The sequence below is a fragment of the Borostomias antarcticus genome (genome assembly GCF_949987555.1).
Source record: "Borostomias antarcticus genome assembly, chromosome: 18".
Classification (NCBI taxonomy): Eukaryota; Metazoa; Chordata; class Actinopteri; order Stomiiformes; family Stomiidae; genus Borostomias; species Borostomias antarcticus.
The window spans coordinates 9869887-9883640 of record NC_140251.1 but is presented as its reverse complement, the minus strand read 5'-3'; the positions used below and the strand labels follow the sequence as shown (position 1 = coordinate 9883640).

The 13754-nt window shown below is 43.9% G+C and overlaps 1 protein-coding gene across 1 annotated transcript; it reads left to right on the top strand.

The window, feature by feature from the left end:
* Nucleotides 1-2491: 2491 nt before the first annotated feature.
* LOC311320876 (neuropilin and tolloid-like protein 2) lies at nucleotides 2492-11823 on the top strand (the record flags this gene model as incomplete). The annotated part of the gene is made up of 11 exons (XM_084452744.1): nucleotides 2492-3074; nucleotides 7491-7634; nucleotides 8186-8434; nucleotides 8607-8654; nucleotides 8766-8893; nucleotides 9912-10013; nucleotides 10246-10372; nucleotides 10706-10819; nucleotides 10944-11074; nucleotides 11224-11316; nucleotides 11392-11823. 11 exons carry the CDS (start codon nucleotides 2492-2494, stop codon nucleotides 11821-11823), a joined length of 2151 nt encoding a protein of 716 aa, XP_084308870.1.
* Nucleotides 11824-13754: the final 1931 nt, after the last annotated feature.

Sequence of the window (13754 nt, the reverse complement as noted above, 5' to 3'; positions counted from 1 at the left end):
GCCAGGAGATATTTGTAACACAAATTCAAGTCTCTGTACAGTCTAATCTGAACTGTTTGCTACAGTTAAGGCTTTAGTGGACAATGCCATTCACATAAACAGTAAAGCACATGAGCTAGGTGTGGTGTTGTTGGAGATGAACTGATGCAGAGTGGATCAGTACAGGCAAGCTGTTTCTTATCTCATTCCTGTCTTATATTATTCCTAGCAAATACTGTATGTGTTGTCTTAAATTCAAATGCAGTGAAAAAGGGTTTAGGCACGCATGTCAACGATAAAATCCAGGTGCAGGACATAGAGACATCAGCAATTGAACAGGGAAGTCTGCATCTCTGGTATACAGTAGCTCCCAAAATCAGACTGAGGAAGAGCCGGCAGGGCTCAAAATGTTACACTAGGGTGTTTACTCAATAAAATAATTTTGGGAGCTATATCAGAGATATTGGACTTCCCTGTTGAATTAAATTCCAATGCACCATTTGAGGTTGATGCAATCACATTTCTTTGTGTTTGCACAATGACAAGTTCTTCAATTGTAAATCTTGAATCTGCTTTTTTTGAAAGAATGAAAATCAACAGGTCTTTGAAAATCCAACAGTGATTGCCCACTTCCTACAACATAAAAATTACTTTTCTACTAAATTATTTTTCAAAACTTGGATTTATTTTCTTTTTTGTGAAATAAGAGGCTGTTTGTATAATGAAATATACAAGTGTTTGTATAATGAAATATACAAATCAAGATGCATTTATGACCTGTTTTATTAATCCCTGAACCTGAAAATGACCCTGCTTTAGACTGCTCGGATTATTGCTGAGATGAGACACATGGCCATGAAATGAAATTAAGGTGTTGTGTTCTTGTAATAAAGTGGCAAGCATCTGTAGGAGTGTATTGTTGTTCCTTACATGCTACTAAATAACAAAATGACTAGTGAAACAGTGGCTTGATATTTATTCCAAAAACAAAACACACAAAAAACATTTCCATAGTGAGAGGTCTGCATGTAGGACTAGGACTGCATAGCAAAACAATTTTTAACCATTAACATACAGTACACATAGGCACTCTCACACACACTTTCTCACTTTCACTCTCTCTCACTCTCTCTCACACACACACATACACACAGACACACACACACACACGCACGAACGCATGCGCGCGCACACACACACACACACACACACACACACACACACACAGCCATAGGACTTCATTAAAAAAGTTAATTTCACCCCTTAGCACAGGCTAATAACACCCATCAGTTGCTCATTAAGAGTTCAATCAGTATGCTAATTACAATTATCTCCTCCCAAATTAACAGTTGATTTTTGATCACTACATCTAGCCCCCTCAAACTAGACTTTCTTCTTGACAATGTACCAGTAAAACAACACAGGTCTGCATAATTATTTCAGCATTATATGATTTTGTGTATGCATTTAATCTTGCCTTTTGTATTATCCTTTTGTGTACCATATATATGCTCCATGTGTTGTGTTTATTATGCATGTTGTTTTATGTCTATGTAAAATAGTATTGTAGTTTCTGTCATACAGTTGTTTTACATAGAGGATTAACCCATTCAAGGGGTAAATTTAACACTTACTATAACACAACTCTTTTGTACTGTAAATCATATTTTCCCTCTATATAACAGTCTCTACTGATCCAGAGGAGAGAATCGTTTCTCTCCTGGATAAGCAGCGTATACCTGGTAGAGCTGCTGCACTAGACATTTAGTGTGTTGTCTCCTGCACATCCCTCTCTTAAGACCCTGCTCTCTCCAAGCCCCAGATCCCAAACCACTTCTCGTCTTCCTGAATGCCTTAGAGCTGGAACACAAGCCTCCAGCAGGGTTCCCATAGCAACAAATGCAGTGGCTTCCAGCTCTGGTCTGCTGAAAATAAAGGTGTGCATGTGAGTGTGTGTGTGTGTGTGTGTGTGTGTGTGTGTCAACGATCTACCACCATCTGAGTCACAAATGACAAAGTCCAACTCAGCGATTCTTCAGACAAAGCAAAAACATAGTGTGTGTGTGTGTGTGTGTGTCAACGATCTACCATCTGAGTCACAAATTACAAAGTCCATCTCAGCGGCTCTTCAGACAAAGCAAAAACATAGTGTGTGTGTGTGTGTGTGTGTGTGTGTCTGTATATGTGCACACGCATGAGTGGATTAAAGATGCATAGCCAGCTTCAAGAGCAGTCACTGGCACTCCATTGTTGTAATTCAAATGTCCTACGAGTGAAGCACTGTAACACAAATCCTGCCCAAACACAAGCATGTCGCCACAGAAAATGATGCACGCCTTTTAAAAACAACACTTCACTTCAACCTCATCGTCTTCAAAACTTGTTGTAGAAATGACTTGTTTTAATGAATTGTCAGACCATCTCTGTTTTATGTACCATACTGAAAATTGAGTGGAATTGGAAGTGGTGAAGGATTTGAGTCGAAGAGAAAGCGCTACTGTACGTACAGTATATGCATATAGCCTACATCAGAGACCACATTAGAGACCACATCAGAGACCATATCAGAGACCACATCAGAGACCACATCAGAGACCACATTAGAGACCACATCAGAGACCATATCAGAGACCACATCAGAGACCACATCAGAGACCACATCAGAGACCACATCAGAGACCACATTAGAGACCACATCAGAGACCACATCAGAGAACATATCAGAGACCACATCAGAGACCATATCAGAGACCATATCAGAGACCACATTAGAGACCACATCAGAGACCAAATCAGAGACCACATCAGAGACCACATCAGACACCACATCAGAGAACATATCAGAGACCACATCAGAGACCATATCAGAGACCACATCAGAGACCATATCAGAGACCACATCAGAGACCACATTAGAGACCACATCAGAGAACATATCAGAGACCACATCAGAGACCACATCAGAGACCACATCAGAGAACATATCAGATACCACATCAGATACCATATCAGAGACCATATCAGAGACCACATCAGAGACCACAGAACCATGTCTTTTTATTTACTGTATGCCCAACACATGTTTGGCACCACTGGTGTGCGGTTGTGTGTATATTTGTGTGTGTGTGTGCCTGCGTGTCAGTCAATACTGTAGGCCGTGGCGGCTGGTGAAAAAAATTGTAGGTGGGGCTGAAAGTTTGTAAACCAAACCCCTGCAGGGGGGTCTCCTCTCCTCAAGAGACAAACATCACAGAACTCAAACCTCAGACTACCTAGTCTCTGCAACATTGTAACGCTCAATAAGCATTAGAACAACTCATCTCTCTCTCTCCATCTCTCTTTCTCTATCTCTCTCTATCTCTCTATCTCAGTGATGTGATAGTTACAGTACATGTACCTGGTCCACTCAAAACCATTTGTCCAGCGTGGGTGATGTCGTTGAGGTACTGAGTGTTGTTGGTCAGTTCCTGAGGGGGAATGGAAGACCATTACTATCCGAAGACCATTTCTACATGAAGTGAAATTAATTGATCAATGACAAAATTATGAAAAGATGAAACGCATATACGGGAATAAATAGAAGAACAGCACGGTTGAGATCTTTTCAGCCGGTGTTCTAACTTACTGCAGCAGGGGCACACAACATTAGCCTCAACTGCAAAGCACAAAAATGTAAATTGAGAGGAAGAAAGAGTAGACATTTACCTGGGGGGGGTCTCATGCCAAACGGAGGTGGAGGAGGAGGAGCGTGAGAGTGAGGAGGGGGAGGTGGAGGGCTGCAGAAGATGGTGTCAGAGGCCGAACAGCTATTGGTTGTCACCTCACCTAGAGCCTCCTCAAAACCCTCAAATATGGTGTTTATGTCCACCTGCTGTTTGGCACAAAAACAGAACCTCTTTAAACCAACAGCTTAGTTGGTGAAACTCTATGAAGGGATAACGGTCAACCGTACTGTGATGTTGAAGCGGAGAGAAAATGGAGGCAATCCTGGAAGTACCTCCACCTCAATGCATGATGTGGCCGATGAAGCCATTGAGTACTGTAGCGAGGAGGAAAAAAAAGGATATCATTCTATCACATAAGTGAAGTGCTGTTATGATTGTGAACGGAGAGGGGCTTGTGCTGACCTGGAATCCAGTCACCTCCTTCACAACGTTGGCCACAGTGACCAAACCCTAAAGAGGAGACGTATACGTAAAGGGCAAACATTCAGTTTCAACCAGGATCAACAGGTCTGGACTGACCTGTGAGTGTTGTCTCACCTGGGGGTTCAGGGTAGTTCAGAGGGTTGTCATCCCCCATGGCTGAGTCTGAGTGTCCATCACAATACCTCCTCCGAACCTCCTCTAAATTCTGTAAACAACAGCATCCTCAGTGTAAGGCAAGGCAAGGCAAGGCAAGTTTATTTATATAGCACATTTCAGCCACAGGGCAATTCAAGGTGCTTTACATGAGACATTAAAAGCATTAAAACAAAAAGCAAGACATTAAAGACATTTAAAACAAAAGGCAGGACAAATTAAAAGCATTAAAACAAAAAGCAAGTCATTATAGACATTTAAACAAAAAGCAGGACAAATAGAATACAGGAATAAAAGTTACAGTGCAGTATACTGATAAACATAGCTCCTCTTAGAAAGCAGTGGCAAAAAGAAAAGTCTTCAGGCTTGTTTTAAAAGAACCAAGAGTTGCAGCAGACCTGCAGTTTTCTGGAAGTTTGTTCCAGATATGTGGAGCATAAAAACTGAATGCTGCTTCTCCATGTTTTGTTTTAACTCTGGGGACAGAAAGCAGACCTGTGCCAGACGACCTGAGGGGTCTGGATGGTTCATAGCATATGAGCAGATCAGAAATATATTTTGGCCCTAGACCATTCAGTGCTTTATAAACCAACAGCAGTATTTTAAAGTCAATTCTTTGACAGACAGGAAGCCAGTGTAAAGACCTTAGTACTGGTGTGATATGCTCCACTTTCTTAGTCTTAGGACTCGAGCAGCAGCGTTCTGAATCAGCTGCAGCTGTCTGATCGATTTTTTAGAGAGACCTGTATACATGCCGTTACAGTAGTCGAGTCTACTGAAGATAAACGCATGGACAAGTTTTTCCAAATCCTTCTGGGACATAAATCCTTTGATCCTTGATATATTCTTCAGGTGATAGTAGGCTGACTTTGTAATTGACTTAATGTGGCTGTTGAAATTCAGGTCTGAGTCCATGACTACACCAAGATTTCGGGCTTCGTTTGTGGTTTTTAGCATTACTGATTGAAGTTGAGCACTGACTTTTAATCGTTCTTCTTTGGCTCCAAAGACAATTACTTCAGTTTTATTTTTGTTTAGTTGGAGAAAGTTCTGGCACATCCAATCATTGATTTGTTCAATGCACTTACTCAGCGCTTGTATGGGATTATAATCTCCTGGTGATATAGTGATATAAATCTGTGTGTCATCTGCATAGCTATGGTAACATATTTTGTTGTTTTCCATAATTTGAGTTAGTGGGAGCATGTAAATGTTGAACAGAAGAGGCCCCAGGATGGAGCCTTGGGGAACTCCACAGGTCATTTTTGTCAGCTCAGATTTGTAATTGCCTATAGACACAAAATAATCCCTGTCCTTTAAGTAGGATTCAAACCAATCTAACACTGTACCAGAAATTCCCAACCAATTGGGGTAGTGTAAATGCTACCTATTGCGGATCGAACCGCAATGGGAGGTGATTGCCCTATCCACTACACCACCAAGGATCTAGAAAGTGTACAATGTCCTAGTGTTTTCATTTTGATGTTCTGGCACCACTGCCTCTTGTGGTGGCAACATAGAACCGCAGGTCAACAACACGGAGGAAGGGAGCGAAGGAGGAAGGGAGGGAAGGAGGGAGGGAGGGAGGGAAACAGAGGGGGAGTGACAACCGGACAAATGCTATCTATGGTGCGCTGGCTTACAGACACGCACAAAAACAAGCAGCACCCTCAGACAAGTCTTTCATTAGCCTTCTGTAGACCTTCTGGTTGGTCCACGGAAATAGTAGCCCAGCCTAACCTGTGATCTTCATGTGACTGCAATCAACTGTATAAGTCGTATACCGAAAAGAACGATCTTTAAACGAATATTTCAGAAGAATTGATATTTTGATGACCAATGGAAACATAGTAAACGAGGAAAGTTGGGATTTCTAATCAAGACGTGCCGTATTAGTAGGGTAGACTCGGGACTGGAGGAAATTATATTTGTTAACAACAGCAAGCAAAGAATACTTCGATCGGTGGAGGAGATGCACATAACAAGTGAGTTTGAGAGGTCTACTACTTTTTTCCCTTTTTATTCTGTGGTGGGTTTGAGTAAAATATCCTGTCTTTTAATGGAGCTTCATTGTGTTTAATAATGAGAGAGTGTACCAGCCTTGCACTCAGCACCGCAGTTCACGCGTCTCATTGGCGTCGGGCTGGTGGTCGTATAACGCGTGTGTAGTAGCTGAGCGGAGGCCGGTCTTCATCGTTTGAGTTAGTTGGTGCGGTCCTCTCCCCCCAGGCTCGGGGCCGAGGGGCTATCCTTTTACCACCCCGAGCCTGGGTGAGGGGGTCACCCGGGCACACCTCCAGGAGCCACTTCACCGTTTCGTCATCCACGACCGTCAGGCCACGCATTCCGTTGGTGTCCGACATATCGGTCAGTCCCGGACAGTCCTGGATGACGTGTGTGCGGTTTGTTCCGTGCCACACTCGCGCGCCGCACAGGATGCCAAGGCAAAGCCATCGATGTGCATCGATGAGCGGAAGCGTCCGACACCGGTGGTGCTGAAGGGACAGCTCCCGCCTCGCGCTGGCTCGCTTCACAGTCAGAAATAGAATAGCTACAGCTCTCCGCCGATCGGGTGTCCTATGCTGAGAAAGTGTGTGTGTGTGTGTGTGTGTGTGTGTGTGTGTGTGTGTGTGTGTGTGTGTGTGTGTGTGTGTGTGTGTGTGTGTGTGTGTGTGTGTGTGTGTGGCAGACAAATACTGTTTTTGTCACTATAGTCACTCTCTCAGCACTTACTATTCAGGACGACAACTGAAAAAGTCCACAGGCTGCAAGCGAGAAAGGAGGCAAAGGGATAGATGAGAGAGAGAGAGAGAGAGAGAGAGAGAAAGAGAGAGAGAGAGATGTGAAGGGAAAAGCATTTATTTTACTCTGGAAAAGCAGAGAAGCAGCAGGAACAAACACAAATCATGTTAAGCTGATTACTTCCCTTCTCTCCTCACTCATTCACTCATTGTAGTTTCTCCATCCCTTTGTCTCAGCAATCTTTTCTCTCTCTCTCGCTCTCTCTCTCTCTCTCTCTCGCTCTCTCTCATTCTATCTGTATAACTCTGTTGCAGCTTGGATACTTCTCATGCTGATTGAGGAGGGCTTTGCATTAGCACAGAAAACCAATGGTGGGTGTGGGATCACTTTCAATAACATTCATCAGATCTATTCATCAGATCCATGTTGACGTTCTGGTCTTAGATTGTTATGTCATATCCTCTGCAGAGTCGTCTATGACTGCAGGTCAGAGGTCACATAATGCTCATCGATGTGGCACCTGGGTTAAAAACATCAATGGAGGCCTCTTCAGCTCCCCGAACTACCCTAACACATACCCACCAAACAAGGAGTGCCTGTTTATACTGGAAGGTATCACTCTCTGACACACACACACACACACACACACACCAAGATAATAGACATGCTTATCTCTTGCAGACTATAAGGTGACCCATTCAGAATTTTGTTGTTAAGTCCATAATAGGGCAGAACAATTTCTGGATGGGTTGCCAGGCTAATAAGGTGAGAACACAAAGGTGCCTCTCTATTATGCTCAACCGCCTCTCCTTACCTCCCTCCCTCTACCTCTCCCTCCACCCTCCATATCTCTCCTTCCCTCCCTCCCTCTGCTTCTCTCCTTCCCTCTCCCCCTCCCTCCCTCCCTCCCTCCCTCCCTCCCTCCCTCCCTCCCTCCCTCCCTCCCTCCCTCCCTCCATATCTCCCTCTCCATTCCTCCCTCTTCATCCCTCCCTCCATATCTCCCTCTCCTTCCCTCCCTCCCTCCATATCTCTACCTCTCCTTCCCTCCCTCCCTCTGCCTCTCTCTCCCTCCACCTCTCCCTCTACCCCCTCCTTCTGTATCTTCCTCTCCTTCCCTCCCTCTCCCCCCCTCCCTCCCTCCCTCCCCCTGCCTCTCCCAGCTCTCCCTCGCCAGAGGATCGAGCTGCAGTTTGATGATACCTTCCTCATGGAGTCATCCTTCGAGTGTCGCTTCGACCACATCGAGGTAAGGGACGGCCCCTTCAGCCTCTCGCCGCTCATCGACCGTTTCTGCGGCTCATCCCGACCGGGTCCGGTGCTGTCCAGTGGACGCTTCCTGTGGGTCCGCTTCTACAGCGACGATGAGCTGGAGGGCCAGGGCTTCCGGGTCCGGTACAGATACACCGCAGGTAGTCAGCCCCAAAAACTGCCAGGTGGCAATTGTGAATAAAGACATTGTTTTTAACAGCTTGCCTGGTTGAATAAAGGTTAAATAAAATAAAAATGTACCCGTTCCTATACTGCAGGTGACAGATGTCCTCTGTGCTGGAGCCTCTAACCTTAGCTTTGTCTTCTTCCCAGACCCAGAGTTCCATCTCCATGTAGGAGGGATCTTAAAACCAATCCCAGGTAATGGCCACACCTATGAAATATGCTCTATCTCAAAACTTTGGATGGAAGTGCCAGATGCATTTTATCTTCCCCCACCCCTGCTTTACCTCCATCTCTCATCTCATCCAGACTGCCAGTTTGAAATGGATGGTGCTGATGGGATAATCCGCTCCGGTCAGGTGGAGGAGGAGAACAAAGTGAAGGCTGGTGAGGCGCTGGACTGCATCTGGACCATACGCGCCCCGCCCCGCTTCAAGGTCTGGGATCACTAGTGGAAGGGACTACGTTAACACCCACTCTGTGGCGACAACGTCACAAAAACTGTAAATGTATAAAACCAGACAACGTTTGGTGATAACAATTTAGCTTACTTTGTAGCTCAAAGTGTCTAGGCAAGGCAAGGCAAGTTTATTTGTATAGCCCATTTCAGCAACAAGGCAATTCAAGGTACTTTACATGAGACATTAAAAGCATCAAGACAAAGTGCAACACATAAAAGATCATATACTGTAAAACGAAATGCAAAAAAAGGACATTTAAAACAAAAAGCAGGAAAAATAAAATACAGGAATAAAAGTTACAGTTTATTGTCTAAATAATTCAGTTTTTCAAATCTAGCAGCATTGCGTTGGTTTTAAACTTGTTTGCTAATTTTGACGATAGCATTGCAATTTGGAATCCAGGAGGGGGGCTACGTTAACTCCCATTCCACCAACTCCTATGTACAGTAACGTTGGTACAGTAATATGGAATTCTCATACAATGACGAGGCATCGCCAAGCAATATTTTCAGGGCAGCACTTCACAGAATTCATAGTGATGATTTGTGGTCGTTTTTATATAACTAAATATACACATAACAAGTTGAAAATATGAAGGTAGATTCTCTATGATATGTTATTGTAGGAGAGTCGGTTACTTTTCCTATGCAGTTTAAAATGTCGCTAGCACAAGCCCAGAAATCAGTCTTGTCACTGCGTTTGGGCGTTACGACTGCCCCTCCCGAGTGCGGGCGTTAAAACCACCTTATACGCTACCTGTTGGTTATCTATTAGCTCAGAACACATCTGTTATACATGCACAGGTCAGCAACGGTCTCAACGGATAACTGTGTGTCCGACAACAGTACTCTCTCATCTCCCTCTCTCTTTCTCTCATTTAATCTCATGTTTCTTTCTTTCTTATTCAGCACTGTCTTGGTTCTCCAGTTATGATAGATACGCAATTACGGCTTATAAATTATCAATCCCTGCCCCCTCCCTCTCTCTCTGACAGATCTACCTGCGTTTCCTAGAATACCAGATGGAGAACTCTAATGAGTGTAAGAAGAACTTTGTGGCTGTGTATGATGGCAGCAGTGCCATCGAGGACCTGAAGGTAGGTCTTGCTCTGTGCACTAATGAGGAGGGGTAAGAAGTGTTGATTACTGTACCTTGATTCAAGAGGCCTGAAACCAGCAGCACATGCAGTCCCGTTTTCTCCCACACACACATGGTTGGGATCTTTCTCTCTGACGAGGAACACTATTTGTTCTTTTTTTTTTGTAAGACTAGCACAAAGATATTATTAGTGCGTGCTGATCAGCAGAACCTTTGTCTCGTCCCGACAGGCTAAGTTCTGCAGCACGGTGGCTAATGACATCATGCTGGACAACGGGGTGGGCGTGGTCCGGATGTGGGCGGACGAGAGTAGCAGACTCAGCCGCTTTCGTTTGCTCTTCACCGTCTTCGCCAACCGTGAGTCCCTCACTTTTTTTTGTTACTCTCTCTTCTCACACCTCTCTCTCTCTCTCTCTCTCTCTAGAGTCTCTACTCATCACATCTAATGTTACATTTGCAGTCTCTAGTGTTTGATAATGCACATTACAGTCAGTCTACAGCTGTCTACAAATAACATTGATACAGTATACAATCCCCTTATCTTCATTCTACCTCTACAATGTGTTTCATGTGCTTTGTTTTTTAGTTACAGTAACTAAATTAAGCTACTTAGTTAATAGTAACTGTGTTTAGTTACAGTAACCTTCATGTAACAGTAACTGTGACAGTGTCTGTTCATGTATTTTCCAGCGCCCTGTTCAGGCAACATGTTCTTCTGCCACAGTAACATGTGCATAAACTCTTCCCTGGTCTGTAACGGTGTGCAAAACTGTGTGTTCCCCTGGGATGAGGGCAACTGCAAAGGTGAGCCACTGCAAAGCTCATTTAGCTAAGCGATATTTTTTTTAATAGGACTGACGCACTTTTATTCTCTCTTTCACTTCCTTTTCAATCTCTCTCTTTCTATCTCTCTCCCCCGCTCACCCAGAGAAGACATCCAAAAGTTTGTTCGACCAGATCAGTAAGCCCCATGGGACAGTGATTGCTGTGTCTACAGGAGTGGTCCTGTTGCTCCTTATGTTCTCAATAATGGTGCAGGTCAAACAGCCACGCAAGAAGGTGCTTTTACAGACGTCTGATGCTGTACATCCCAGTCTCTACCTGTTCTGTTGTCCTTCTCTGCTGTGTAAAACATCCTCTCACCATTTTGAGATGCCATCGGAAGGATTACATGCACTTTCCCTTTCTACTCCGGTCCTGTTTCTAAGGTGTTGGTGAAGAAGACTGCCCTGTTTAACCAAGCTGAGCACCAGTACGTGTTTGATCCTCCTCACTATGAACTCTTCTCCCTCAGAGACAAGGTAAGTGAGAATAGATACTACACCCTTTACTCTGTCTCTCTGTTGACAGTCTTAAATTCTACTGTCATTTGTCAGGAAATGCCTGTGGACCTGGGTGAGCTGTCTGAGGAGCTCCAGCCTCTTCAGGCTCTGAGGCGCTCCTCCACAGCCTCCCGCTGTGTCTACGAGCACCACTGTGGCTCCCAGGGCTCCATTGGCCGAGGGGCTCCTTCCCTGGGGGGCGGATCCATGGAGCTGACCCCCTTCAGGGGGAACTTCCAGAGCTCTCTATCCCACCTCTGGAGCATGAACAGAAACAGCAGCCTGCGGAAGAAGAGCTGGCCCAGTATAAAGCCTGGCCGCCTGGAGGGGACTCGGGGCATGGGGCACAGAAGACAGGACAGAGTGATGGAGGAGGAGGAGGAGGAGGAGGAGGAAGGATGTGATGTGTATGTGCGTAGAGGAGGGAATGGCAGAGAACAGAACTTTGAGATGGCTCAGCAGAGATCCTTGTCCATGGACTTCTAGGAGGAGGGGCAGGAGGAGCAACAGGACAGGGTAGGACAAGTGAAAAAAGAAGGGGAACAGAAAGTTTCCGGGGTGCAAAAATCTGTGTGGAAGTGTTCCTTTTGATCATAAAAATTTTCAGTAAATGTACTCAGTCGGAGAGCGAGTCAGAGGTGTCTTCCTCCTCCTCCTGTAATATACAGTATTAAAATACCTTTCCTTTTTGCATCTTTTACTTTCCCAAAATGGTTTTCATCTGTCATCTGTTTGTTTTCTGAAATACATATCATAACAGTTTTATTGTGACATTTGTTTAGATTGTATTGATTTCATTAATAAAGTATTTGATAATAGTCTCTTGCACACCTGAATCAAGTCTCAGTAACAGGTGCTTAGGCAAAGAAGTTATTGTAAAGAAACTGAAACACCCCCACACTGTCTTCACTTGCTCAATGGAATCTGCTTAACTTATCGGTCAATGACCTTCAGGTAAATGCTGAAGTAGAGAAAAACACAGCTATACAAAAGGCAGGGATACTGATGACCAATCATCAAATACATGTCATTAGGTGCAATAGCCTGCACCTTGTAAGGGCCAGTTAACTCTTACAGGAAATCATTTTACCTCAATAAGAAAAAACATTGTAGAAATATTGAGGTAACAAATCCCAGCTCAATAATAGTACAGTCATGTCATTCAACAACTATATCATTTAACCTTAATCAGAAAGAGATCATAATACATCTGAATATTGAGGTGACAAGTACAGTATCTGCTGGGTAAAGAGTATAAGTCAAACATCTCATTAAACAAACATTTAATTAAAACAAGTAAAAAGCATACCAAATAGATTAGATCAGACTAGATACATAAAGCATTTAATTCAAGTCAGAACTCGACTTAATCCACAATCAGTCAGGAGTTTAAGGTTAGAGCCTGAGAGCAGACAGAAGGAAACAAAAAGGCAACATCCGAGGTCATCATACATTCCCACAATAACCCATCATTAAGACCCCTCGGCGCAAGAGTTTGTAAAGTGTGTATCCAATAGGCTTCATGTTGTCTAAGAGGAAGGTCAAGGTTGCCTCCTCTCTTGGGCAGGCAAACTCTTTCCATACAAGTGAAACAAAATGTTGAGATGTCATGGTTACAGTCATTGAAATAGACTGCCATGGGATGATGCCAAACATTCCTGTGGATTTAACTTTTATGCTCACTGATAAATAAAGTAGTAAACACCTGACTCTTTGTGTTTGGAAAGGGTTTCATACTGTATCTGTCTTTACCTTTGTATTAGGTGTAGCTACAGTGGACGTTGTGATTAATTCGAGGATTGACATTGCTTTGGTTGTTTTATGTTTCAGCTTTTCTACTGAGATAAAGATGGTTTCATGTTAAAGGACAATGCTCGTTTTTGACAACCTGGACGTTATTTACGACATATTATAAGACGTTTGACTCACCGAGATCACTTTGGTGTAGTTCGGAGGCATGTAGAAGAAATTTAAAATCCAGCGCGAGCCAGTATATCCATGTAATGGCGGTGGTCGGGGCACCAAGAATGCAGTTTCTAAAAATCTATTTTCTGCGTAGGCCTGTGGTGGTTTTTCACATGCCTCTGTAATATGATCTTTAGAAACGTCTTTCGAAACGAAATAGCTTCCTCACTTGCTCCAGCACGCATGCACACAGCGCGCAATCGTTGCTCCAGCACGCTGTGCGCATGCGTGCTGGAGCAAGTGAGGAAGCTATTTCATGTCTAAAGACGTTTCTAAAGATCATATTACAGAGGCATGTCAAAAACCACAACAGGCCTATGCTCTATGTAAGCACAACTAGCGATTCATAAAGACAGATTGATGAAAACAACCGTTTCGCGGCAGAAAATAGATTTTTAGAAACTGCATTCTAAGTGCCCCGACCACCGCTATTACATGGATATACTGGCTCG